This window comes from Odontesthes bonariensis, chromosome 19 (assembly GCF_027942865.1).
Source record: "Odontesthes bonariensis isolate fOdoBon6 chromosome 19, fOdoBon6.hap1, whole genome shotgun sequence".
Taxonomy (NCBI): domain Eukaryota; kingdom Metazoa; phylum Chordata; class Actinopteri; order Atheriniformes; family Atherinopsidae; genus Odontesthes; species Odontesthes bonariensis.
The window spans coordinates 15,393,961-15,420,852 of NC_134524.1; the positions used below are offsets into that span (position 1 = coordinate 15,393,961).

At 40.7% G+C, this 26,892-nt stretch overlaps 1 protein-coding gene across 1 annotated transcript in view; it reads left to right on the forward strand.

The window, feature by feature from the left end:
* The window catches only part of plcb3 (phospholipase C, beta 3 (phosphatidylinositol-specific)), a 60,930-nt gene that overhangs the window by 13,838 nt on the left and 20,200 nt on the right, over positions 1-26,892 (forward strand). Inside the window, exons 2-3 of the mRNA XM_075451424.1 lie at positions 6,806-6,892; positions 23,691-23,759. Of these exons, the coding sequence (XP_075307539.1) occupies positions 6,806-6,892; positions 23,691-23,759 (156 nt within the window). The remainder of the gene's footprint in view (positions 1-6,805; positions 6,893-23,690; positions 23,760-26,892) is intronic.

The window sequence follows — 26,892 nt, forward strand, 5'->3', positions numbered from 1 at the left end:
AACGTTGAGAAGAGAAAAACTTTGGATCGTGTTTATTTTTCTACTGAATATGACCAATATGCTTCACAAATAAAAGAAACAAGATGGAAACATTGGCATGTACTTCAAGCAGAGCAATCTCTGAAGGAACTCCCTCCACCTTTTATTTACGCTAGAAGTGCACCTGCAATCAAAAATACTGTTGCGGGCAAAATGTCAAAATCAGGCTGCGCTTGTTGTAACAACACAACAAACACTAAATCATTCAGTCATTCTCATACTGGGAGGAAAAATCCACTTAAGGACTTTATGAATTGTAAATCTACCCATGTGATGTATATGTTGACTCATCCCTGTGGTTTAGCACATGTTGGAGAAACCAAACAACCTCTTGAAACAACGAATATCAAAATGGCAAGCCGTACAGGCAATGTGGACTATGCAATTACAAAATACTATGCTGAAGCAAACCATGGTTTTGCATGCAACATGTAACCTCACTGTGGTTTAGTGGAACTGAAAGGGTTACGACATCAGCTGGAGCAGACAACCTTTTAAGAAAACTGGCTTGACGGGAGATGTTTTGGATATATACACTTAACACTATGATGCCAGATGGACTTAATGATGACTTCAGTCTTGGATATTTTCTGGAATGAGATGATTTGTTAAGATGTAGTTTCATAAAGTTTGGTACTTGATCTTAGATAAATGAACTTTGGGGTTGTGAGTGGTTTCTATACCCAACAAGATGATTGGGGTGTGACTAATCCGCTGATGCTGACACCTGTATAGTATTTGTGAGCTTTTTATTTATTGCATGCTTTACCAAGTATATGTTAACACGCTCTGAAGGCAGAAAATCACTGAATCCGAGTACTCCCATCTTCATAATTTGGATATTGGGATGTGCTACCCATTTTTCTTTATTTTTTATATCACCGCTGTTTTAACTGTTTTATGTCTTTGTGTGGACACTGAGGAATGCCCACTGGTGTGTTGGATAGCGTCAGGTTTTTTATTAAACCTGCAGCATTGCTTCTGTTTTCATATAGCTTCTTTGGATTTTTCTGTTTCTCAATAGTTTAGAAATCTGGGCAGCTGATCGTGAACGTATGATACCGATTTAGTACATGCTAGACCTTTTGGCATGATATGCACAAACATGATAACACAAAACATAACCAGATGGACAGAAAAAAGTGGTTTACAACAATAAAGTAACATTAAGAACAAGTCGAGGCAAAGCATGCGTCCTTCACAGTACTGAAAGTAAGCTTGTTCTTTAGTTCAGGTTTATGCATTACATATGTTGAGGAATACTGAGCAAAAGGATATGATTAATGGTTTGGATGGATTTTTGTGTGTAGCGGGGAAAGTGGTTCTCCTGGGGCCGGATTCACACAAAAACCTTTCTGGACACAAACAGTTTTTTTATTTTTATTAAAGTTATAAAATGTTTTTAGAGCATTGGGAGCTTGATGTGATGCAGGGAAAATGTGGAAAAAAAGCAATATTATTTAACATTTAATTTAATGCAATTCAGTCTAATTTATGAAGCAACAATTCATCAAAAAACCATCTGGAGGTACTTTAAAGAAAATGACTAATTCAGCCCATTTTATTGTTATCCAGTTAGAATCCAAGTAAATCAAATTAATTAAAATCCAAATGAGTCCAGTTCATTTAATACCAATCCATAAACATTTGCCCAGCTAATGAAATGAATCTACTCAGTCCCACATCCTGAGAATTAACAAGGTGACGGTGGGAAGGAGAATATTTTTACACTTTTAACAGGAAAAAACCTCTACAAGAACCACATTCAGGAAAACGGCCCATCTGCCTCGACAGTTTGAGGGTTGGGAGGACAGGAAAGAGGGGTCAACATGCGCCACACTGTATATGTATCTTTGGTTTTGTAATATACTCCTATTTGATTGTGGGTGCAGCTGTGCATCCTGGTCATGCGTAATAGCTGTGTAACATCTTGCTAATGGGGCTTTAAAAGGAAAATGCGTATTTGGAGATCATTCAGATCTTCTGGCATATGAGTGGCTCATGCTCTGCTTCAGTTTTCCAAAGAGTTGAGAAAGCAGGCAAAATATCATGCTCCATCTGTGCCTCTGTGTCTCCCTCCTGATCACCTCCACATAGCCTGTATACTGCACAGGCTGTGCCTCAATGTGTTGCTTTTAAAGCAGAAGTTGCTGTCTCTCCTCCACCTGTAGCTCCAGTGCTGTCCTTGTGCGACTTGATGCATTTTTTTCTTTTCTTTCTTAACTTGGCCAGGTCCTTTTGTGTGGACTTTACGGACTTCATTTTTTTTCCATTTCTCAGTTTTTTTTCTGTTTGTTATTACAGAACCGAGATGACCAAATGAACCAGATTCCTGTTTATCCACTTCACTCAGTTCTAGATCAGATAAAATGGCGCTTCTTCAATACTGCTGGTTTCCTTATCATGTCTATTTTGTTCTGGCGCAAGTAACTAATTAGAGGACTTTCTGCTTCCATTTATGGCTAAAAATGAAAGAGGAAATCAGGATTATGGGCATGTGTTTCACATGCTGATTGAGATTCATAAAAGAGAACCGAGCCTTTGTGGGTACACACTGTTTCTGTCCTGAAACTACACACAGTGCATGCATATGGCCCCTGAAGTAATCCTCATTTATCTTAGTGATGAAAAAACACAAGTTAAATTCATTGTGAGAACGACCTCCTCTCATCCTGCTTTCCTGGTGACCTGCAATGTAATAAATGGAACTGAATATTTCTTGGATGACGGCTCTCTGACTTGACTCCAGCAACAATGAAACTTACATGTCCTGACAGATCAATGCAGTCTCTTCCAGTTTTCAAACAGCTGTTGTAACTGCCAGCAACCACCAGCACAATGAGGGTCACCAGTCAACGTGAATACCCTTTTATCTGTAACACTGGCCGCATGGAGCAATGTCAAGTGTTACTCGCTTCTTTCAATGACTTTGTTTCCACACCAACAACAGATGTGCCTGCCTGTTGATCAGCTGAGTATGCTCATATGGACTAGTCTGGAAAAAAATAAAGCAAAAAATTCCTGGTTTGAGTCCTACTGGGGCCTTCCTGTGCTCTTTGCGTGTGGGGTTCTCTCTGGGTACTCTGGCTTCCTCCCACAGTTAAAAAGGTTAATTGGCGAGCCTAAATTGACCCTTGTAGTCAGTGTGCATGGCTGTTTTACTCATTTATCTCTGTGTTGGCCCTGTGACAGACTGGTGAGCTGTCCAGGGTGTGTCCTGCTTCTTGCTCTAAAGGCGTCTGGGATAGGTTCCAGCCCCCACCCGCGACCCTGGATCAAACAAAGTGGGAATAGAAAATGGATCAATGAACAGATAGATAGAAAATGAGTAAATGAATGCTATGAATCTAGTCACAGTAATCTCACTTTCTTTTTTTCCCTCCATTCTTTACATTTCCTCTTGGAGTTGCTTTATTATTATCCTAAACGATGGCCATGCTTTTCTGTATTTGTGTACAAATTAACAAATGAGACGTGTTTGTAGCACACAGTTAGTCTATTTCTATTGTGTCTTCGTCTAACAGTGGTGATAATGTGCAGTTTTCTTGGTCAATAAAATGAGATCTGAAAAATTCTGAGAGGTATTTCTACGGAAATTAGTGGGTCATCGAGTGACAGGAATTTAGGATTTACAATTTACATGATTTTTTTTTTTCTCATAATGACTTACTTTTTTAAAATTGGACATGTTCAGTGCAGTCAAGTTTTAATAAGTTTGTTGTTGATTTTTAAAAAAAATTTTTTAACCTGCTCTGCCAGTTATTGCCGATCAAGCAGAAAAAGGGCAGATTCAGGTTACCTGATGAGGGATTGGAACATACCTGGTGCTAACGTAGCTTAACAGAGTTGGAGAAGCACAAATCAGATGTCAAATTCTAATGTGATGTTGCTTAGATTGTTCAACAGAAGTTAGAAAGTTGAAGTTGAACAGAAAATGGTTAGTTCATTCACAAAAGAATCTGTCCAATTTTTAGCAGGACGCATATTTCTTGTAATTGCTTGTTTTCTTTCTTCTCTTTGCTGGTGATCATGCTGTTTGGTTATGCTGGAGTCTCTGAACTGTTAAATTCAGCCTGGCGTACAAAAATAAACAAACACGAAGCTTCACTGTAAGTCAAAGAACCGTGCAGCTCTGACATTTGTGGCATCCAATCACCAGCTGAGCAGAGGGTCTGACAAGAGGTCGCAGCCTTAAGATGGCAATCACAGCATGCAGTTGGAACTTTGTATGTCTCCAGTTGTATTGGTTAGCAAACAGAGGTCACAAGTTCAGTCATTTATAGAGCAGAGTCGGCTGCATGTTAGCAGTTGCACTCAAATTACTGTCATTGGGTTTTGTGTGAAGACGCAGCAGAAATTCCTGCTGGTTTGTGCTACAGAGTTAAGTGTGTTGTTGTGTCAAAGTGGCCTCCTAATGTCTAAGCCAAGGATTCACCCTTTTGAAAAGACCACATTCAAATGCTAAATAAGGCCTAATGATGCCCTTAAAATCACCCCATGTTTGTTTAAAGTTCTGTCTATGCAATGGATGCTCAAGAGTTTGCTCAATAGTGAGCAGCAAAGTGAGACTGGATAAGTTTCAACATTTAGAATTAAGACATTCAAATAAACCCTTCAGCCACAGTCGGTTAGCAGTTTGAATCACTGTTTTGTCTCTGAAATCTTAACATTCAACTTGCAGAAGGTTTTCGTTTCTGTACTCTGAATCAATGGCGATATTAAACACTGCATTGGATTTTGACCTCTCCTCTTCTTCTGACATTTTTTCTCTCCCCCAACTTTTTTTCTCCTTCCTCCTTCCCACATACCGTCGATCATTACTCTCTCAAACCTCCTCTCTTTTTCTACTCCTCCTTCTCCCATCCTTCTTTCAATTCAAACACTTACCCTCCTTGCTAACCCTCTCCTCTGTAGCCAACCTTGGAGCCTAAACTCAAGGTACGTTCAGCTTAAAGGTAATAACTGTATGCATTTTGTAGAAGATAAGGCTCTGAGAAACCTCACCTGGAGGAGCTTGGCACAAAAACTGTCCTTATGCAACATAATGTGAGAGATAAGGAGATACAGCTGGATTGAATTTGTTTTATATATATCTGTCTATATATGTATATATGAATGTATATGACGAACTGTCTGTCAGAACATTCACTCTTATTGTTGGACATCCAATCATGTTAAGATAGTCTTATCAGTGAAAATGTTTAGCTTTTACTCTCCGAATGAAAATCAAAATGAGTGATGTCTTAAAGCTTCTGCTGAGTTATCTCTATTATAAATGAGGTTCAGTGTCCTTTCATAAAGTCCTATAAAGTTTGATCATTTTTTGCTTCAGTATTTTCGGATCATTGCTCTTACGGTGGAATAAATGCCGTGACGGTGCTCGAATGTTCACATGTTCAGCATTCAGCTTTCCGTTTTCTGTTTTCACATTTGTGTGAATGTTACTTTGTTGGAAGCTTTGTGGAAGGTCTTTCTGTAAGTCTGCTCGGTTTCCATCTGATGGTGATGATGATGCTGATACGACTGGTGTCACTGAGTCATCAGTCACCTTAATAGCAAACTTTGTCGTCATTGTTTCCTGGGATGTCTGAACAGCATGTTTGTCTGTTGGACTGGAGCGAGACTGTATTTACAGATGCAGAGGCTCTGAAAGAGAGAGTGTGTGTGTGTGTGTGTGTGTGTGTGTGTGTGGTGTCATTACATCTTGTGTATGACTCCATAATGATGATGCTAATGACATGTTGATTCGGGCTCCTGCTCCATCATTATGCTGCACATGAATGAGATCTTCATGCTGGCCGAGGTGTGTGGTTTCCAGAATCCAAACAGCTTTTGAACAGCATGTATCACAAACACACAAGGTCCCTGTCTGTCTTTATGTCCGTCTCAACTGGCGTAATGGCCAGAAAAAAAACGCATAAAACAGCCGGTGTCATAAGCTGCATGTTTCTTATCAGATGGTTTTCATAAACCATACGGATATAAGGTTTAAAGCTTGAAGCTGCTTCAAATTTTCATACAATGTTGGTCTAATTCTTGTTTACTTTGGCCACATTTCTGTCGGGTGATGTTGCTTTTTAATGATATCAAAGTCAAACAAATTTCTGGTCAACATTTAATTCCCATAAAATCTGCTCTGAGATGTCCTGTTCTGTTGATTCATTGTTTTTTTTTTTCCATTAATTTTGTTTTTTTATTTTGGTGCAACGATTATCTGAATTTATTTTTTTTCTTTTTCAAACTTTTGTCAAGGAAAATCACAAATAATGGCAATAAGACAGCTAATGACAGCCATTTCTGCTGACAGTAGAATAAATAATGCAGCGGGTCAGATGATTGAAGCATCTGTAGGTGAAGATGCTGTTGGTGGAGATGTAGATTCAGTCAGTCAACCAAAGGAGGGCATATGATAACATTTACACCTACTTTGTAGCTGTTTATGTGCTGTTTTGCTGTACATTCTCTCAGTTAAATGTCCATATGATGTGATTTACAAAAGATCACTTTTGATCACTCTGATTATATAAACTCTTTTTTTTTTTTTCTTTATTGCCCAACTATTACCACAACAGTGTCTTGCAGTAATACCCAACAGAAATGATGACCACATCTGTAAGGCTAATGCCTGGATTGGGATATACTGTACCTGGAACATTCTTAAAGAGCTAAATTGAAGCTGTCTGTATCTCTTCTTGCAGCTGTGCGATGTCAGGTGGATATTTTGTGTGTTCATCCCTCTAACATCTCTATTTCTGCTGTCACCTAGGAGCCCAACTGTTGTCACCCCACACTGGTAACCCTGAAAGTTGACCCAGATGGATTCTTCCTCTACTGGACTGGAGGGTCCAGCCTGGTAAGAGCCACTTCCACACCCACACACGGAGAAACCAAAACACAGTGGTTCACCTCAAATTTAACCAAAGGGGTTGCAGCCCATCTTACACGGAAGTCGCACAAGAAAGGGGCCACTCTAAAGCAAGCTATATGGGATTTTTAATGTACAAACACAAGTGCTAGGATGAGTTAAACGCTTATTTATTCACTTTAACACCACATCCTGGCTACACGCCCTCTTCTTCCAGATATTCTGTCCTTCTTAACTTCCGTTTCTTCCTCTGCCATCCTTATTGCGGTTTCCCCAAGTCCATTAATTCGGCCGAAATGGGTTTCATCAATTTGTCGTGGTTTTGTTTGTCTCTCCGTCTCTCTTGTCTCCTTCTCCCTGTTGTGTTTGTGGTCTTCATCAGTCCTGCCTCTCTTTCACTCCATCCATCAGTGTTTCCGCACACCCATCCTTCCTTCCATATCTGTGGTTAGCTGTGTTTGTTGGCCATTATTGCAGTAATATTAGATTGTTTTAGGCATGTGGCTCACATAATTAGGCAGATGCAATAAGCAGCGAGTAAGCAGGATGTTGTTTTGTGACTTCAATTATGATTGTGTAGCATGGATGTGTTCAAGGTGTTTGATTGCAATATTTGCTTGTATGAGTCTTGACACTACGGCTGTCATGGTCAGAGAGTTTAGTCGATATAAATATTGCTTGCGGTGATCTAAGGCAGTCAATCATTATGCCTTTTTTGTTCCGTCTCGGTTTTAGAGAAGTGGGTTTGCCTACAGTAGCTTTGTTGCAAATCTGATGAATGGCCTCCAAACGAATGAGGTCTGCTTTTTTTGTTTTGCATAATATCAGGATGTGCTCACACTGATTCTGTGCAAAGAAACTGTGTAGCTAAGTCCATGATATTAATACTTGTAGATGCTCATTGAAATGTAGTTCTGGGAGATAATGGAGGCTGAACCCCACTGCGTGCAAAGTTGGTATGAAATCACAGCAGAAGAAGGAGGTGCGGGTGTTTGTAAATGACAAGAGGATTAAACTATGCTATGTCTGTTCATGTAATACAGCTGATTTTATGCATATAATAAGTCAAATTATCATTCAAAATGATCACATTCGGATGTGAGTCAAGGGATTATGTAATATTTTTGACAGGCCTACTTGAGTTAAACTCCTCTGTGTATGAAATGTGTGTTTAGGAAACATTCAGGTACAGCTCAGTTAACTCAATCAACCCTCTTCCACACATACACGCCACCCACTTCTTCTGTCTCCTTATTTCTGGCTGTCTATTTATCCCGAAGGCATGCAAGGAATGACCTCTTGATAGCAGATATTATCCCTGTGTTGTGTCTGCATGTTGTGGCTTGTGAGCACATGTGTATGAGTATATCGGGGCCAGAGCACACGGCACCCTGTCTGTCTGCACGTGTGTCGGCATGTGTTCACGCATTCACATAACGCATAGAAGCTTTAAATACTCATTTTATCCTGATGTCTTACTCGTGCATGTGTCTGCACACACGGGCACTTGTGGGATTGAGATAATGGGCCATTTGTCGCCTGAGGTGCAGCTGTGACACTGTTTAGCAAAGAGTCTGTCAGCCATTGAGTCTTTTTCATCAAGATGGTAAAGCTGCTCTGCACACTGTCTGCAGAGAGGTTTGCAAACGCGCACAACTTGAAACAGGAGATCGTTCAGTTGTCGCATCGGTCGTGGCAGAGCTTTAAAGCTCAGAAGTGGGCACAGTTTCCTGTAACACGCTTTGGTCAGAAATACCACAGAGATCCAGTACCACTGCTCCCCTTTCAACCATGAATTTACACCTCTGTTTGCAGCAGCCAGTTTTAGATGGTTGAGTGAGCCACTCAACTCCACTCTACCTCTCTATTGTGTCTTGGGTTGTGTCGTATTTCAGATCTGTCCTACGGCTTCCAATGAAAATTTGGCCACAAATTACACCCAGTAACCCTTACAGCATGTTGTTCGTGCATGAGAGAGCACACAGTAACCTCTGAAAGATGATGAGACCTAATCTGAAAATACTTGATTCAGGATTTTCCCTTATCTGCTGTTCGGCCACCCACACTTTATACTGATCAACCTTTTAGGATCAAAATCTTAATACGAGTCATGTGTTGAACTGGCTCTGGTTTATTGAAACACTGAACCACAGACAGGAAGGATGAAGCTACATAACGGCCAACAGCAAGAGCGACTGGTCAGAATCATGTCAGCTTCTGAGTGGGGAATACAGAGCGCCAATAAGAAGTCAGATTTTGTAGTTTGGATTTAGGTTATAAGACAGGTGCCTAAAGAGCGTTAATAGTCTCATCCGCACCCCTGAATGAAATATTTTCAGACCTTGCCAGCCCCAAACAAAGTGTGTACCGTCAAAGCTTTTGAGCTTATATTTTTCCTCAATCACAGACAGTGCTTTTTTTCTTAATATGTCCAAATATGTGCTAATGGGACTTGTTAGGAAAAAAGTATCTGAACCAGAGCAGCACATCCAGAGGTATCATAATGTTTATTCCTCACTTTCTGCTGACATGTTTAAACCAGTGACCGCAGAGATGTTTTTGGGGTGGTAGCATGTGAAAATGCAAATCTTTGTTTCTCTGCTTTGTTCTCTTTCTGTGGAGCAGTGTGTTGCTCTCTACTTCCTCCTTGCTGTATTGCATGCATTCTGCTACATGTGGTATCGATACCAACACAAAACTAGTCACGAAGGAGCCTCATCCTCCATTTCCACAGATCACTTGCATCACTGTGCCTCCTGTGCACTCTAGACAGATGCAGACCAAATCAAAATCATGTAATCAATGTATTTCTTGAAAATACCCCAATGCAAAGTGCTTGTGTGAACAGCAGCTGTGGAAAAAGTCCAGGTTCAGGCTGCCATCAGCGCTACTTCATTTGCCTTTTTTGCCACAATGTTTGTCTCTTCCTTGATTACTACTTCTCATCTTTATCAGTGTTGGCATGGCTGCATTGGGTTGTGGCTTCCATTCTTATTTCAGTCGCAGGAATGAAGCTTGCCGGCAGTTACGGCCACAAGGCTAATTACAGGGAAATGCTGGGTTTTAGACGCGATGGTCAGAGACTCGCAGTTATTTTATGTTAATTGACTTGTATACTTTAGCTTCTTTTTTTTTTTTTTTTTTTTTTTCGTGAAATGTATTTTTTAGACAGCACTGCGGTGAATTTTAACTGCTCTTCCTGGCAGTCGCCTGTCAGTCAAACTTTGGTCAGTGCCCTGACATCTGTTTCTTTACTCGAGTAAGTTTGAATGAGCTTTTAAATCTGACTTAGAAAATACTGACAATAGAAATTAAAAAAAAAAAGAAAAGAAAAGAAAAGGTGCCACTTTGCTTCTGCAAACTTCTTGTTGGTCACACAAAGCTCCTCTGTGCAGTTCGAACTTGAAATTAGGCACACCTGAATGTTTCAGAGTGACTGTATATATATATATATATATATATATATATACACATTTCAGTGATCCCAGAGTGAAGCTTTAATTCAGTTTTTAGGCTCCCCTGGAGGTTTCCAGGCAGAGCTGAGAGGAAAGAGGACACAGCAACACGGATATCCAGCGATTATTAATGAGAGCAGAGAATAACACTTTCGCACAGATGACAAGGGTATTCTTGAAGGAACCCATTTCTCTGAATAGAGGCGCCCAAAATATGGAATCTCCAGTGCACTTTAAATGTCGCAGATTTAAACCAAACACATCTTCAGATTTAATTTGTGGAATATTTCCGACTGGACACGATCAAGATGTGTTGCATTGGTCAGGAAGCTCGTGAACAGAAAGAGGACTCTCATTCACTCACAGTCGCCGCAAAGTCATGCAGGCAACCCAAAAGTGTCAAAAAGCTCTTCTCTAACAGTGGACAACTTGAGAAAAGAGGATATCTGTACAATAAAGGTGACATTACATTTTATTTAGGGCAGCATGACACACAGGCATAAAAACTAAGTCTCTGTGGTCTCTATTTGAGTTTCTAAGGACACTGCACACTCTTTATTTAGCCCCCAGCTCCACATACAGTAGCTCCACAATAATTAAAAAAAAATCAATTACACAAGTTTTAAATCTGACTTTGACCACTTTGAATGTTTTCTGTTGCATCTTTGGATCTCTTTTCTGTCTCATGCAATTAGTTTCGGAGCTTTTTGCTAAATAAAGACAGAAACTCCATTGTGAGTTTAACAAGTACTCTGTAAGGTTTCTCAGTTGGGCTTCAAAAATGTCTGCATGTCTGCACACAGCCGGATGCTATAGGTTGGAGAGAATCTGACCCGCACCCCTTTTAAAAAACGATAATTCGTTGGATTTAAAGCCGATTTCAACACTTGGCAATTCATAAAAAAGAATGTAAACATTTGCACAGAGCTTGAAAAGTCAACCCATGCACAGAGTGGAGATACACGTTCTAGCCTTTCCTCAGGCTCCATCCATCACCTTTCTATTAATCACTTTTTTGTCATATCTGACAATAATTAGAAAGCATGCCTCAATGTTCTCACCTTTTCTTTTAAACATTTTCCATAACAGTCCCCCTTTTACCCCTATTTGTGTATCCATCTTGATTTGTATCCTTTCTACTTTTCTCCAGGTTTTCCTCCTTCAGCCCATCTTGTCCCCATCTGTTTCATGTCACCTTCTTCTTCAGCTTCTCTTTGTTTAACATTTCCCTTAAATAACTCAACTCTTCCCTTCGTTTTCCCAATATTTCATCTGCCCCCGTCTCTTTGCTGACACTTTTCTTGAGAACTTTTTTCTCCTCCTGTTAACTATTCTATCTTTTACATCTCGCTCTCATTGTCTGTTCCCTCCCAGCATCCTTTCCTCTCCGTTACTCTTATCTCCCGTTTGCCATCTTTGCGTAATGTTTGGAGGGTCAGCTTACAAGACATCTGACTTGCGTGTTTGTGTTTGCAGTCGGAGCCTAGAATTTCCCATAATGCTTGAGTCAGTGGTGATAACAACCAACTGGCTGAAAAACAGACACCCACTCTGGACTGTGGAGACACACCCCACCGTGCACCAGTCTGCACTGGTTTTCTTAGCCGTGTCTATGAATACCTCTCTTTCTTAAAATCTTCTTGATCATGATCAGTAACAAATTTTTACACGAGAATGTAAATGATGAGTTATTTCCTGGCTTTGCAGGCCTAGGCCGAGTGGCGTGTGCAAAGGGGGTTGAATTTGACCAAAATGTTCGGCAGCAGTGACAGCAGGAGGAGTTTATGGGAAATGGTGGAATTTCATGAAACAGTGCAAAATACACCAGACAGCTCATGTCCAGGATGAACCCAGAATAGATGTGACTCCGAAGACAGAAGCCCTTTTGATAAAGGATTTGCAGCAGAACTTACTGGATGACACCCCCCCATGCTATTTAAAAAGAATTAACAATTTTCATGTCATGATTTTTTTCAGGACTTACTCTACCTCTAACTGCTGAGCTTTCCAGTTCTGTCACTAATTCCTCAACATTATCGCTGCGAGTCTGTGGGTTGACTCCAGTTGAGGCTACTTTCTGAACACAAAGTGCATGCCAGTGGCTGCGGATTACACAAGAGACCAATCTACACATATGCTTGCAACTTCCTGTTATTCCTGCTGTTTCTGTTCTCTGACCAAACCTTCCTCCTTCCTCCTCTTTGCATTTGCATTCTTGATGAGGCATTTTGGGTATTAGATTGGCAGCATGCCTGAGGTGGATAGATAACAACATTCGAAGAGTCGTCTAAGAATGTTGACACTGCTGTTAAACTAGAAATGGTAACCTTTTCACTGTTACAAATAGATTATTTGGATTAAGATAGTGGACCAAAGTTTGCAAAAGGTCCACAGAAAATGTCTCAAGCCACCGGAGCAAGTGTTGAAGATGGCTGACACATTACCATCAAAATGAAGCAAGAGCTCTCAGAAGAATGGGGCTTTTTCCCTGCAGGCCTATTCAGTTGTGATAAAGAGACTGCGAAGGCCAGATTCCCTGCTCCCACCTTTTATCATCGTGCCCTGTGAGGCATCTTTTCTTTTAGATCATTACCTCTTCCTATCTTTGTCTAGAATCACTGCTCTGAATCTTAATACTCTACCTGTCAGAGAGTGTGATAGGATTATAACCGTTAATTAAAGCACATCTTATTAGAAGCATCTGCAGCTATAACAGTCTCAAATGTTGGAGAACTGAAGGTAGAGCTGTGGTGAGGTTTATTTGAATCTGCAGACTTTGGGGTGGATGTGAAACTAAACCCATAAAAAAAACTTTGTCAGGATTAACATATATACATTGCAATAATGCTTAGTTGTGGACATGATTGACATTTGGATTTGTAGTGACAATCGGCCCCGTGATAAGACAGAAGCTAGCACCTGTGCTTCTGCTTAAAAAGTTGAACTTTTCGAGTGCAACGGTTACTGGTGAGATAAAGCAACGAACCTGCTTAACAATTCTGCCTAAGTCCATACATTTTCCCCACAGCTTCTTCAGATAATAATTCAAGAATTTGATGGATGCTTGTCCTCAAGTATTTATCAAGTATCACTGTTAAGATCTGCTTGTCCAAATATCTTCACCTCTGAAATACCGGGATGGCAACAGGCCGAGCTCGAGGCTTCGAACAGCAGCTCACATACCAATGTGGCTCCATGCATCTTTTCTTCAGTCTGTTTGATTCAAACTATGATCTTCTCTAAAACAAAAATGCTTTCGGGAATGTCAACTGTAAGGCGAGATACTGTGCAAAAGTAAGTCGAGCAATGATACTAAAAAGTAGTGATGGCACACAGGGACTGAATTAAACTGTGATTCAAACTTATTGGAAGCATGTTACATCAACCAGCCTCCTCCCTGCAGACTTTGCATTGCAGTACAGAGGGTCAAGTGACATATTGAGTAGGGTAGGGAGAAAAAAACGCCTCGACATGTCATAGTTTGTTTTGCTCTGCGGACCAGTATGGCACATTCTGTTATGAGAGAGGCTCTGCTGGGTAGTTTCTTCTAACAGTGGAGGATTATGTTGTCACATGTTGGATTGCATTATGATAGAGTTCAATCTTTGATGGGTTACAGATGTAAAAGATAGTGTTTTGGCTTCTATTTCAGATTGCAGTGCTATTTCGACATCCTTGCATTGAATCTTCGTTTTCTTATTTATCATCAATTTACCATCGTAATGCTTTCTTCGTGTTAAAGTAGATATCTGCTTTACACAGAAAAGATAAAGAGAACACAAATGATTCATGTGGTTTGATAAACCGGTCTCTACTGCAAATTCAAACTGGGCTCGTTGCTTTGCTTAAAAACTTTTCTGTATTTATTCCTCACACTATTGCTACCGGCACAGATGATTGTCAGTAAAATGCATCTTGTAAAAAAAACAGGAGGGGTTTATATCATGTGGTGAGGCTCACCTGCCTCACAGCTGAAACGCAACTGGCACTGCGGCTAATCCTCCTCGTTGCTTTCGTGCTCTGCTGATCTACCTTCAATTTGTCTTTTCCTCCCCCTTTTCCCCTCCTCAGTCCTCTCTGTCTCAGGGCAGCTGGTTGCTATCAGAGAGATGAGGAAAAAGTTGTTCCTCCAAGTTAAACTGGAGGATGACATTTCCTCCCGCTTTGCTCTCCGTTTTTCTTGTTGCCTTTTGCCTTCCTATCTATACTCTTTCTCCACCTAACCTTTTTGTCTTTCTTTCCTCCCTGTGTACCCATCTTCCCCACCAGTTTATCAATTTGATCACATGGCACTTCCTTTCAAGATTTATTGCTTCTTAATTTCTTGCAACAACACTTCTAATCTCCCTCGCGTGGGAAAGTGGGCAGGAAGTTGCACAGACGGGGACATGGGGGTGCTGGGGAATTTAGTTGCCCCCTCTTCTCTCCTCCCACCTTTCCTCCTCCAAATTTCCCATTAAACAGTTTTTTCCTCTCTCCCGTTCTGTCTATAGTCCTTTCTTTTCTTCCTTCACTTCTTACAGGTCACGTCAATAGCACCTGGGCTCTCAAGACTTTTGCCCCAAGGAATGTAACAGAGGTGTCATTGACCCCCATTTTGGCCTCTGAAGGCATGGAATTGATTTGCCATATCTTGAGCGGATGCAGGAAAGTAGTGTGTCAGGTGTTACGTGAGATTTTAGCAAACACCTTTGAGGTGTGAATTGATTTGAGCTTTGTAAATTGAACTTGACGAGTAGTAGATATCCTCTGGGTGAATAAGGCTGAGACAGAGTTTAGATTAGATTGTAACAAGTTTTTTTTTTCATTATCAATTCTGACTTTGATTATTGATGAAAGCACTAAATCCAAACTCACCTGAACAGATTTTTGCTCTTTGATCCTTAAAGGGACTTTTCCTGAGCAGCAGCCTCTTACAGTTGTAAAGTGTTAAGCTGCGCGTGTGTTTGTGTGTGTAAATGAGCCATATGAATTGGTGGAATGATTTTTGGCAGGTATAACTAGAGATCTAATAAAGATTAGCTCTCTGGCCTGAGTCGAACATCCACAAGGAATTTACTTGGAACAAGAGGTTTACATAACGCTCTTGATCACTTGTGTGCCCACATGGCAGTTGGCGGGGGACGTTGAGTGTGGCAGTTGATAATGTGACAGCTTCCTCCCTCTTTCTCCTCTTTCAGTTTAAAAATTTTTATTTTTTTTTACTCTGTCTGGTCACATGTTTGATCTATTTACCATCTTCATTTTAACCCGTATGAAGAGAAATACTGACGCAAACCCAAATAAACACAAAGTGGGACTTGCACACAAATCCGCATATTCATAGACATTCTAGAAATGCTGCCCTTCTCTGTATGTAGAACTGAGACGTTGCTTGGTATCGAATCCATTGTCAAAGCAGATGCTTCCTGCACAATGCGTGTGTTCCTGTGTGGATGTGTGACTTGTTCTCTGTATGCGGCTAAAGAAGTTGACCTATGTGCATGTCAATGTTTGTTATTCCTCATGATAATTGCATTTAGTACAACTTGGATCCAATTCTCATAGTTTCAGATATCTTTAATTGTTCATTTGCTTATCAACAAATTAATGACATTTTACTTATAAATGTAATTAAGATCTAGGAATGATTATGGCCTAACAAGGGGAAAAAAATCAACCAAATGGGATGAAATAACATCAGCAATTGGACAATAAAACAGTTGAATGGTTCTCAAAGAAAAGATCCCTCTCACTGCTCAACATTGACCCATTTTTGTGGCTGTAGTGGTGGGGAAAAAAACAGCTCAAGTATTTTAAGTGGTATTTTTGGATGGACTTTCACTCCTTTTTACCTCCAAAAATGGTGAAATAGAATTGACATGAATGGGATAAAACTGGTTAAAGAATTGTTCTCTCTCCTTTTTCATGCTCTGGTGGACGCTGCAACTCAGGAGGAAGAGCGGGTCGTCCACTAATCGTTAGTATGATCCCTGGCTTCTTTAGTCCACATGTTGGAGTGTCTTTGGGGAAAATACTGAACCACAGGTGACCCATGATGAGCTTATGATGGAGAAAATATACTCAGTGTTTGAAATAAGAAGCCCTGCGATTTGCATCACCTTGAGTGGTAAACAAGACCAGATAAGAGCCGTATTATTAAGGCAGTCCATATTAGACTTTGCTTCAGTTTTGACTGCACTTGCCAAAATAACAGTTTGATAAAGCGGAAAAAGCGCTAACATTTCTAACATCCAGAAATTGCGAAATATAATTGTTTGATTTGTTTGATGCTACTTCCCAAAAAGTATTTTCTAAAACATACTTATTTAGTAGTTAACCTGTACAAGACAATATTCTCACCAAGCTGTTTACATGATCAATTCATCTATATGTTGGTGCGCTTACTGCAAATGAATGTAAAAGGGGTTATTTAATTATTTATTCATTTAAGTTTGTTTGCATGAGGTATCGAGAACTCAGTGTCTTACCTGCATTAGACAGCAGTCAGAGTGCTCGCAGTTTGGAGAATCAGGGAGGACCTTTGACGGGGGAGTGTCACCTATCTATCAGACAAGTGTTCATTGTTGTCACTAAAAGAGTACCTTTTAGCTGCGCACCTCTATTAGAAATCCTCCATGATTCTCCAAACAGAGTGCTCTAACCCCTGGGGTATTCTTGACAGGGAAGCTAATCTTAAAGCTACTCAGAAGGGGGCCATGAGAAGAGCGAATTGTTGGCAAACTAGAACAACCTAAAACCTCAGAAATTGTATAACGGTTCAAGGGGACGCTATATTTGGGATTTTTACATCATGCTACTTCCGCCTCAGATAGTTAAATGGACTGGTTTAGAATAACATGGTCCATACTCCCAAATGGTGTTGCATCCTGGACCTCGATCTATGGTTGCTACATGAATTCTCCTAAGTTGAGAGAATATATTAACAAAGTAAACAGCTGTCTGATACAGAAGTTACAGAACACTTTGTAACAAAAGAATAAAAAACAATATGGCTGAGGAAGGATTTGTCAAAGTCTAAAAATGTAAAACTCTGATTTTATTGAGCTATTTTTGTACGCTTTCTACTTCCAGTCTTTACACTAAGCTAAGCTAACTGCTGCCGTAGTTTCAAATGCAGTAACTCTGTGAAATAAAGTGAAAACCTGCGCTCCCAACATGCAAAGCTCAACAGGCTTGCACGCAGTTTTTCTATCTTCCGGCCAATCCGCTGCCTGCGTTTCATGTTTTGTCTTTCAGCGCATGTGTGCGTCCTAATGAGCTGCAGGAGGCTGCACATGTTGGTCCGTTTTACAAGATCACCCTAGTGATTCATGTGTGTTTCTATTTTGTGAAAGATTTATGATAACTGAAACTATTCTGGTTGTGTGCAAGTTTTTGTGTGTTTTGTTCACCCTTTATTTATTTGCTCTTTGAGACATTTGGTATAAATATGTTGTCTATGTGTATGCTCATGTGAAAGATGGTGCTATCCATCCTCGTACATTTGGATGGACTTAATTTCCCCTTTGTGTTTTGATTTTCCCTGTCCTTTAATTTTTCCATCTATTCAGCAGCTTTTCTCCCTCTTCAGATTCTATAACGGCACACATTATAAATCCATCCAGATCTGATTGTCAGCTGAAGACTAAAATGGGAAAGTTGGCGTACTTACTTTTATGTTACTTTTCTCTCCATAAAACACAAAAATATGAAACATCTGAGTGAATAAGAGAGAAAAGGCACCAGTGGTACAAATGGATAAAGACAAGCAGAATGAGAAAAAGTAGGAGAATGAGATCCAGTTAATATACACAGAGGAAACTTCAGGAGATGACAGAGTTATTGAGTCGTCCCATGCTTCACAGGAGTATTAAGTGTCCCCCTCCTTCTCTTTCTCTAAACACCTTGCCAACTCTCCCATCACAGCCATAAAACAGTTTGAAGCTCTCTTTGTTCTGCTTCTCTGCTGTTTCTGTGTACTTTAAAGTCTTCTTCTGTCATTCTTCTTTTCCTCTCCTCTCCCCTGCACTGATAGGCTAATTGGGTCACAGCCAACCGGTAAAGGGTGGAGGCGTGGGCCCCCCCACCACTGTCTGTGTTGGTGTGGACGTATGAGCGCTCACGAGGATCAGTATCCAATATGCCGTCATCATGTGCCATTTGATAGCGGCTCTGATTGGTCATTTGAGACATATTCAGCAGGGCTGATCTTTCCAACGCACGCTCAGTCGCGTCACAGGAAAGGAGTGGTGCTGTCTTGATTGTTTACTTGCCCTTTCAGTTTAGTTACACTCTTTCTAATCTTTAGAAAGGGAATGGAGGTTGGTGGCAAGAAGGAGAGGAAGTGGAAAGTCAGTCAAAGAAATGAAGGAAAGGATTTAGTGCACAAGGTTCTAATCACAATGCATAACCATTTGCTGTACTTGTTTTAGTACCTTAATATAGCCTGACCTAATAGCAAGTGCAGGATCAAAATAACCTTTGCATTCAAGTAGTAGAACGTCAAAAGGTCAGGTTATGGTCAGCTGCTTTCAGCTTGGTGTTGTGACTGAGAAGCAAGGGATGAAGGATAGCCTAGCTTTTAGCAAAGGTACCACAATCCACATGCCAGCACCTCTTAGGTTTTAAGTAGCAATATATCTCACTTATTAAATCCACATAAGAAACAAAGTATAAAACTGAGGAATTTTTTACAAAGGGTTATGTGCAAAATGCATTGTTTTGGTTGTTTTTACACTTTTCCCAAGTTTCAGTGCTGGTGTTGGTATCTGTTAAGGCCCGACTACAGGTACACTGCTTTCCATTAGGCTGGTGGTAACTCTGTCATGTTGGAATTACACCCCTGGAGCTTTTCTGCTACATTTTGTGACAGAAATCTGATGAGGCTGAACCTAGTTTATGTATCTGTATCACTTTTAACATATCAAACTCGTTGAGAAGGCAGCAAGAAGGCAAACTGGCAGAGGCACTGTGATGCACTGAGCAGTGTTCTGCTGGGGAATGAAACTCTGACGCTTCAAGGCTGATTTATGGTCGGAAACCAGGTCGTCTGCGTGTGTCGCAGTTAACGCAGACATGCCCCCGCCCCTTACGCAGACACTCTGGTGCACCTCCCCAAAATTGTAACTCACCGCAGACAGTGCCGCAGACATCGCCGCAGGGAGGAGAGAAAGGAGCTTCAGCTTCCTCTGAAGTTGGAGGACCTACCAGTAAATTCACCTGTGGGGGGTCTAGTGGAGTTCATGCCAAAACAGGTCCCCTCTTGTTTTGGTGGCACAAGGGGGGGCCTGTACAAAATCAGTTGGTGGTTTCAGTGTTGTTCTGATTAGTGTGTTTATCTTTTTAATTTGTCTGCTTTTTTAGATGAGTTTGCGCCATTGACTCTGATTTACTTTCAGACTACAGTCCAACTTGTGGTATGTGTCTTTATGTCAGACCATATAGTTTTGGCCTTAATATGCTTACTACAGCTCCTACATACAAATGGAAAGATGAAATAATGAGTGGACACAGCTTATGTGGCTCATAAACTGTAATGTTTTACTGGCTGTCGATAACTGATGAGATGCAAAAGCTAAATATAGCAGTGTGGCAGCAATAAAACTGATTTCATCCTCTGCTGTTAACACAGCTCAGTCCGCAATGAAATAATAATGAAATAATAAGTCACTTTGCGGTCTCAGAAATCCCTTTTCTGATGCAAGAAAAAGTGAAATATCTAATAATTCTTCTGAAGCTTTTATTGATATCTTCATCTGCACATTAGCTCAGCTGCTATGGTATTGTTACTTTCTGAACTCAATCATAAAGTGTAGTTAGTCAAGTCATTACACCAGCTCAGATAATAGCTTATCTTAAAATCACTTCCTTAGAATTGAAACAACTCAGTCGGCCACAATGCCTGGGGAGAAAAACAGGATTTGTTCTGAGTAAAGGGTGGGTCCTTTCATAGCTGGAAATGCTACCTGACTGCTGCGTTTGCATGCTGAGAAATGTAGGAAATCGCAAACTGAGGCCGAGGTGCACAAGGCAGGCTGAGGGGAGTTTTCTGGTCCAGAAAAAAAACGGTAAATTAAAGTAAATGACAGCACTTCATCACAGCTTGCTTCCTGGAAAACTAACCCAGACTCATTTGGAGCTGTAGTGAGCCTGCAGCGGAGTTTGGAGTGATGAATGAAGAGAGCTGCGTTGCAGCTGAACATGGGGAGATGAATTGAGTGCTACAGTGGCCATTACTAGCTAAATATTACTCACTGAAACATGCAGATACACACATCCTAACAGAGCAGAGAGCTGGGATTTATCAGGAATGTGATTTCAGAGATCACCAACCTTCACACGGACATACGCATCACGTCATGTGCTTGAATACACAACTATGTAGCAAAGCACACGCACTTCACTGCATGCTCACACGCTTTTCTGATCACACACTGACACATTTGCACTCATCATCAGCGAATATTTTCTCACATTGAGTCGCGTCTGTGTCACATGCATCTAATGTGCACTGACTTGTGAGGGTTTTCCGCTCTCACATGCAGACACTCACATACACCCTGTCTTGCTCAACAGGCCAGGATGTTCCACAAGTTGGGACGTGCACATGGAGGATGTGTCTGTGAATATCACCAGGTCTCGACTGTGTGTGTTTGTTTGATGGTTGACATTTTCTTACTGGCTTGTAATGTAAAAGACAAAGTCTCATTTCTGTGGTCTCCAAGGAGTCACCATAGCAGTGGCGGAATGAAACCATGGCCTGTGGGAGAGGTGGTGTGTGCATGTAAGTGTGTGTGCGTCCTACAGACCCAGAAGTGGTTTATTCTCTGAGGAAGTAAGTTATTCTCCACAGGCCAATCAGAGGACAAAGTCTGAGGCAGAGATTAATCCAATTGGCGCAACACTTGCGACCTTTATTTCTCGCAACCACTCTCAAGGGAGCTGACAGCCTGCAGAGAGGTGACATCACAGCCAGAGTGAAATTCTGGAAGAAAAGAAAAAAGAAGGCACAAGTTTCACTGGTTGGACAACAATGCTCATGGAAAGTGCGTCTTTGCTGTTTTTGGAAAGGAATCGTGGGTAGAGCACGTAAGAACGAGGCAAGGATTCGACAAAGTGACATTTGCAGTGTCAGCCTAAGAGTCAACAGGAAAGCTCGAAACGTCGGCTGTGACTTTTGACAAAGAAAACGTCTGAAAATAGAACAAAAATCTTAAAAATTCAGCGTAAAATTGATGATCAAAAATAATAAATAAATGGTCTCCGCAGAGGCAAAGATGAGGAGAAAAAAATGTGACATAGATGAAGAAAGAAAGCCACAGGAATGAGTGTGGGTCTAAACAAATATTTACAGGGAACCATGCATGCGTCTTCCCCTGGGTTTATGGCTGGGTTTATATGACCACAGGCTCCTCCTCCTGTCCAGCCCTCTCCTTTTTGGCTCATCTTCACTTCCAGCTGACAGTGTCCTCTTGGTTAAAGGTCTTTTCTCACTCAACAGTTTGAAGCATTCGCTTTCTAAAATCATAAAGCTTGCTTCCACACACCAGATGGACACGTGCAGTACATAATCATAACGCTCTCTTTTAACATAGTAAATTTATGTTCGGTTATTATTTGGCTGTTTCTGATTGACTGACTTTGATGGCTATTTTTAAAAAATATTTTCTAACTTAAGTGACTAAACACTACCATTTGCAATGGCTCTGCAAACAAAGTTTTGTATGCAGTAACAATAAAAAGTATCTTTTGCTCTTCCTTGACCCTTTGCCTCAGCATCGAGCATACGAATGTGCTCCAAAGACGGGTCCACAAATGTCTTTGTATTCCTGGCCGTGCCTGCTTCTGTTTTCCACTTTCTCACGCACACGCACTCAAACACACAAAGTTCATAAGTCGCTGGTTGTGCTTTGTGTCTTGAGAAGCTAAAAGATAAATAAAACAATTTAATGGAAGCAGATGAAAGGCAATACAAAGCATAGGCTTTTAGCCTGGGGAATTAATTTCAGTTCAAGCTTATATTCAAGTTCATTTCAATGGCTGTCTTGGTACACAATTGAATGACTCATGTTTTAGTGCAAACTCAAAACAAAAGGGTCGGTGTGTCCAAATATTTGACTGGTACTGGTTGGGCCTACGTATTCACAATGACAATCTTATTGTTATCCGTTTAGTCCGTTTTAGAAACGGACAAACAGAATTATGTTTTCGGCTCTGAGTCCGTAACTTAATATTGTGCCTGTGCACCTCTTGTTTAGATGAAGAATCCTACTCTGACGACATGTTAGCCACCCTGTTAAGCTGTACTTTATGAACTCAATACTTGAGGTGAACAATGATATCAGCGTGTCAAAAAAAAGAAATGCAGGCATTTGCTGAAAAACCCCCCCAAAAAAGATAAAGTCCTGGTTTTTTTGGGTTTATTTTGAGATTGTTGCCCTAAGAGAATCACCTTGGCTTGTTGAAGAAGAAAAAAGATGATATTATGATGTTTTAGTTGTAAATTGAAGTTGCCTCTCTGCCTAAATGATTTGGGCCTATTACATTAAAGCTAGAAATAACATGTTTGTCTACGGAGCAAGCTCAATGATCGTCTTTCTGTATCAACATCAGTAATCGCTCCAAATTGGTTTGAAGATATCAGTGTTTGATACAGGCAAATATCCAATATCATGCTTCCTTACTTAATATATCAAGCTGTAAGCTAAGCAAGTTTAAAGTTTGTTTTTGGAATTGAGTGTCAAATTTTTTAAACATTATAAAAGAATGTCGAAAGGTGGTTGAATTATTCCCCTGTGATTTCAAATCGGGTTTTGAGCTGAAATTTTGTGTTTTTGTGTCACTGGATCATTTCTTCACTGAAAGAAGAATCGAGAAAGATGAGACTATTTCTGATTTTTATTTTGTTCCAAAAGAGGAAAAAAGTTTTCCCTTTCCTCCTGGCGGAGTTTACCTTTACTAACTCAGTTTGCAGTTGTAGATAATCGATAGTTGGTTCACTCAGTCGTCTGTGAAATATCTTTTTAGCAGCCTTTTTTCAAAAAGTTGATTCTGTGTAACAAACTGTCTGGCCCATTTCTTTTTCAACCAAAATAATTCATCTTTTCTGGTACACTGGAAAGTCAGGGGGCCACTTAAAACCCTTGAAGAAATGTTGCACATATGGCTGAAAATATGTGTGTCGCATTTGTAAAAAGAGAGAAACCACTTTCCTGATCTTTGCATTGTTGCCAGTTTAATAATTTCCTCTTTGCCTTTATTCTTTTTTTTTCTCTTGTTACAGTAAAAATGCATGTCCAGTACTCACTTCCCATCGACAATAACACCTTTTTTTTTTTTTTCTCTTTTAGGAGGTTGAGGTTCTGGACATCAGCACCATCAGGGACACCAGAACAGGAAAGTACGCCAAACAGCCAAAGGTTGGTAACATGTCAGCCTGTTTGTGTGAGTATGAGAGAGTGGAAGAAAGAAGCTGTCACCTCCTACTGTCGATAACTTTCTCCTCAGACCACAAATGTGATGCTCAAGTGTGACTGCCAGCAAGGGATTGGTGTGTGTGTGTGTTACCTCACTCGGATGATAGTGCAAAGGTGACGGGGTGTTAATGAGCCTGCTGACAGATTGGCAGTCAGACAGGAAGTGATATAACCAATGACTGTTGGTGAGGAAGTCGTTGTGTAAGGGCCTATATCTGCTGGAGACGGGGATAAAGTAGCGAGTTAAGGCTGAGTTATACTTCTTTTAACTGCCCTTGCGCTTGCGTCTTGCGCGTATGTTAATGGCTCGAGACGTTTATACTTCATTTTGCTTTGTCGGCGCTTGCGTGTGCTGCGTGGCGATTCACCGCCAGGACAGTAGGTGGAGTAGCGGGTTTTTTCAATGACAAGCCTACTACGATGAAAGGAAATTCACCGCCAGGAGCTGTTTGGCAAGTCTCTCTTCCATAGATTCATGCTTCTTCTTCTTGTAAATAGCCGGTATTTTGTCAGATTTTCAACACCTTGGGGGTCTAAACGACTACTTTCTCGCCTGAAAATGTTTCAAATGTTGCTAAAGTTATATATTTACAGAGTTTAGCCTATAGCTTAAGGGAAATCAGCTTTTCAGGCCGGCTGATTTCGGCTCGGGCAGGAGTGAAGTGCACTGTGTGTAAACGCTCTGCATACTGTCAGATCGATCAAGTAGTAGGCGGTTTCGACCACAGCCAGTGGCTTGCGCTTGCGTCTTGCGTGAAGTTTAGAAAATTGAGGTGACACACGCAAGCACGCAAGGGGGGGCTTGCAACCGCGCAAGGGCTTGCGTTGCGGCTTGCGTCTTGCGTTGCGTCTTGCGTCTTGCGTTGCGTCTTGCGTCTTGCGTTGCGTCTTGCGTTACCGACTATAAACCAGGCTTTAAGACTGACACTATTCAAACATATAGATCTTGACAGAGTACATTTAAGTGGATCGTTTCGGTAATAATTTAAAAATAAATAAATAAATTGCCGTGAGATTAATGTAGCTGTAGTTCAGGCTGATAGGTGCTGTCACAAGTCCCTTTCTATCAGATTTTTCACAACTTCCTTCTGTCAGACCAAAATAAATATTTGGACACTGACGCTATTTTTTTGCTGTCGTAGCTGTTTACCAAAACATATTTTCTCTGTCGTGAATCAGGGCTTTTAGTGCACATTCTTTGCGTTTATTTGAGCATATTCGCATCTCCAACCCCACCTTTCAACATTTGACATGTTTCAACATTTCACAATGTTTTATTGTGAACAACATATCGGTTTATGAGATTTGCAAATCGTTGTATAGATATTTTTTTGGGGGGAACATTTTTTACAGCGTCCCAACTTTTATGGAATTGGAGTGATTGACCTGAATATCCTCAATCTGGATGAAGGGTTGAGCGGTTACAACTTGAATATATCAAACCTGTTAAGGATCTTTAATGTAATGGGAACAAGTAAAGACAGCTGTAAAGGCCTCACTAAGCATCACTAAACGGGAAACCCATTCTTTGAGCAGATCTCCACACTTCAAGCAGTCGTTCCCTGCAAAGGACTCCCAAAAACATAGCTAACATTTCATTCATAGCTTTGATAATTGATGTATTGCAATTTAGACCCTTAAAGGGAGGGATCTACATGTTGACCCACTCAGACCTAAGGCTTTGTTTTAAAACCGCGTTCTAAAACCTGAGAGTTTTATTTCACAGCCTCTGTAGAAGCAAGAAAACCTTTTGAGGGGCCCCTCAATTGGGGTGAATGAGTGTATCAGTAAAGATTAAGACTATTGTGTATCGAGTGCATTCGACAGTGCAGATAGTTTTTGTTTGATTGCCCAGGTTTGAATATCTGTTTCAGACTTAAGTCTGCCTTAACTCTACGGTTTTGATTTGCTCTCACTCTCTAGCTGGTTAACAGAGCCGTATATTTAGCCGACAAAACAAGACAGTTCCAGAGTGAAACGTGCCTCAGAGATGGTGAATGCAAGTTTCAAAAGTTAAAAAGCAACATCACTTGCATACAGCAGCAATGTTTCTGTCAATCTATAAATTCCACAGAGCGCACGGTCAGCGGTTTTACAAGGACGGTATCTTCAGGTGAAAGCATTTCCAATGAAAAATATCTCGTGTGAGGTCTGTGATGTATCTTGGATAGCGTGATCACTGGAAACCGTTTTTTGGTCAGTGGTTAGAGTGGGCCGTCCGACAACCGGAAGGTCGGCGGTTCAATTCCCACTCTCGCCGCTCAAAACAGATTGGTGGACTAACAGCTGGAGCGGTGGCACCTCCTTACCACAGCTGAGGTGCCCTTGAGCAAGATACCCCAGCTGAACCCCCATAAATTGCACTGGATGAATATATGTGTGACAGCGGACGAATATGGCTTGTTGTGTAAAGCACTTTGAGTGGTCACTAAGATTTAGAAAAACACTAAGAGCAGTCCATTAACCTTTTGAAAATATGACATCTTGTGCACAGCTTTGGCTGCTTATTTCTTTATAAACAGTCACTCAGGCTTCTGCATGTTTTCGTGATGAAAGGGTCGGTTTAAAAAAGTGAGTTAGGATTATCCAGCTGAGGGGAAGTAATATTCTGAGAAAGACATTTTAATTTCAGAGATTACTGGTACATTTCTGAGAAAAAGAAACACGAGATCCAAGAAAAACTGAAATGTTTCAAGAGAAAAACTTCTAAATCTTCTAAATTATAGTAGCAAAATTATGCAGAAAAAAACTTGTTGGATTGATCTCATTACAGCACGTCCAACCCCTCATAAACGGGGAACGTTACACAGGAGCAGTTATTCAAATTGGTCATCCTGCTGTACCACAGATTTGAATACCCGTCTCAAGCAAGCCCTCCATCTGTTTTGTCTGAATGTAATCCATCCTTGCAAAGAGAAACACTGTCAGCGTCTTCTCAAACTTGCCATTTAAATCTGAGAAAATCGCCATTTGTTTCTTGTGGATTTTCAACTTTAATCATGAAGTTCTTAGACCTTTTTCTCGGAATACTACCCCTCCCAGGCTCTGTAATATGAGACACGATGGAGGAAGAGTG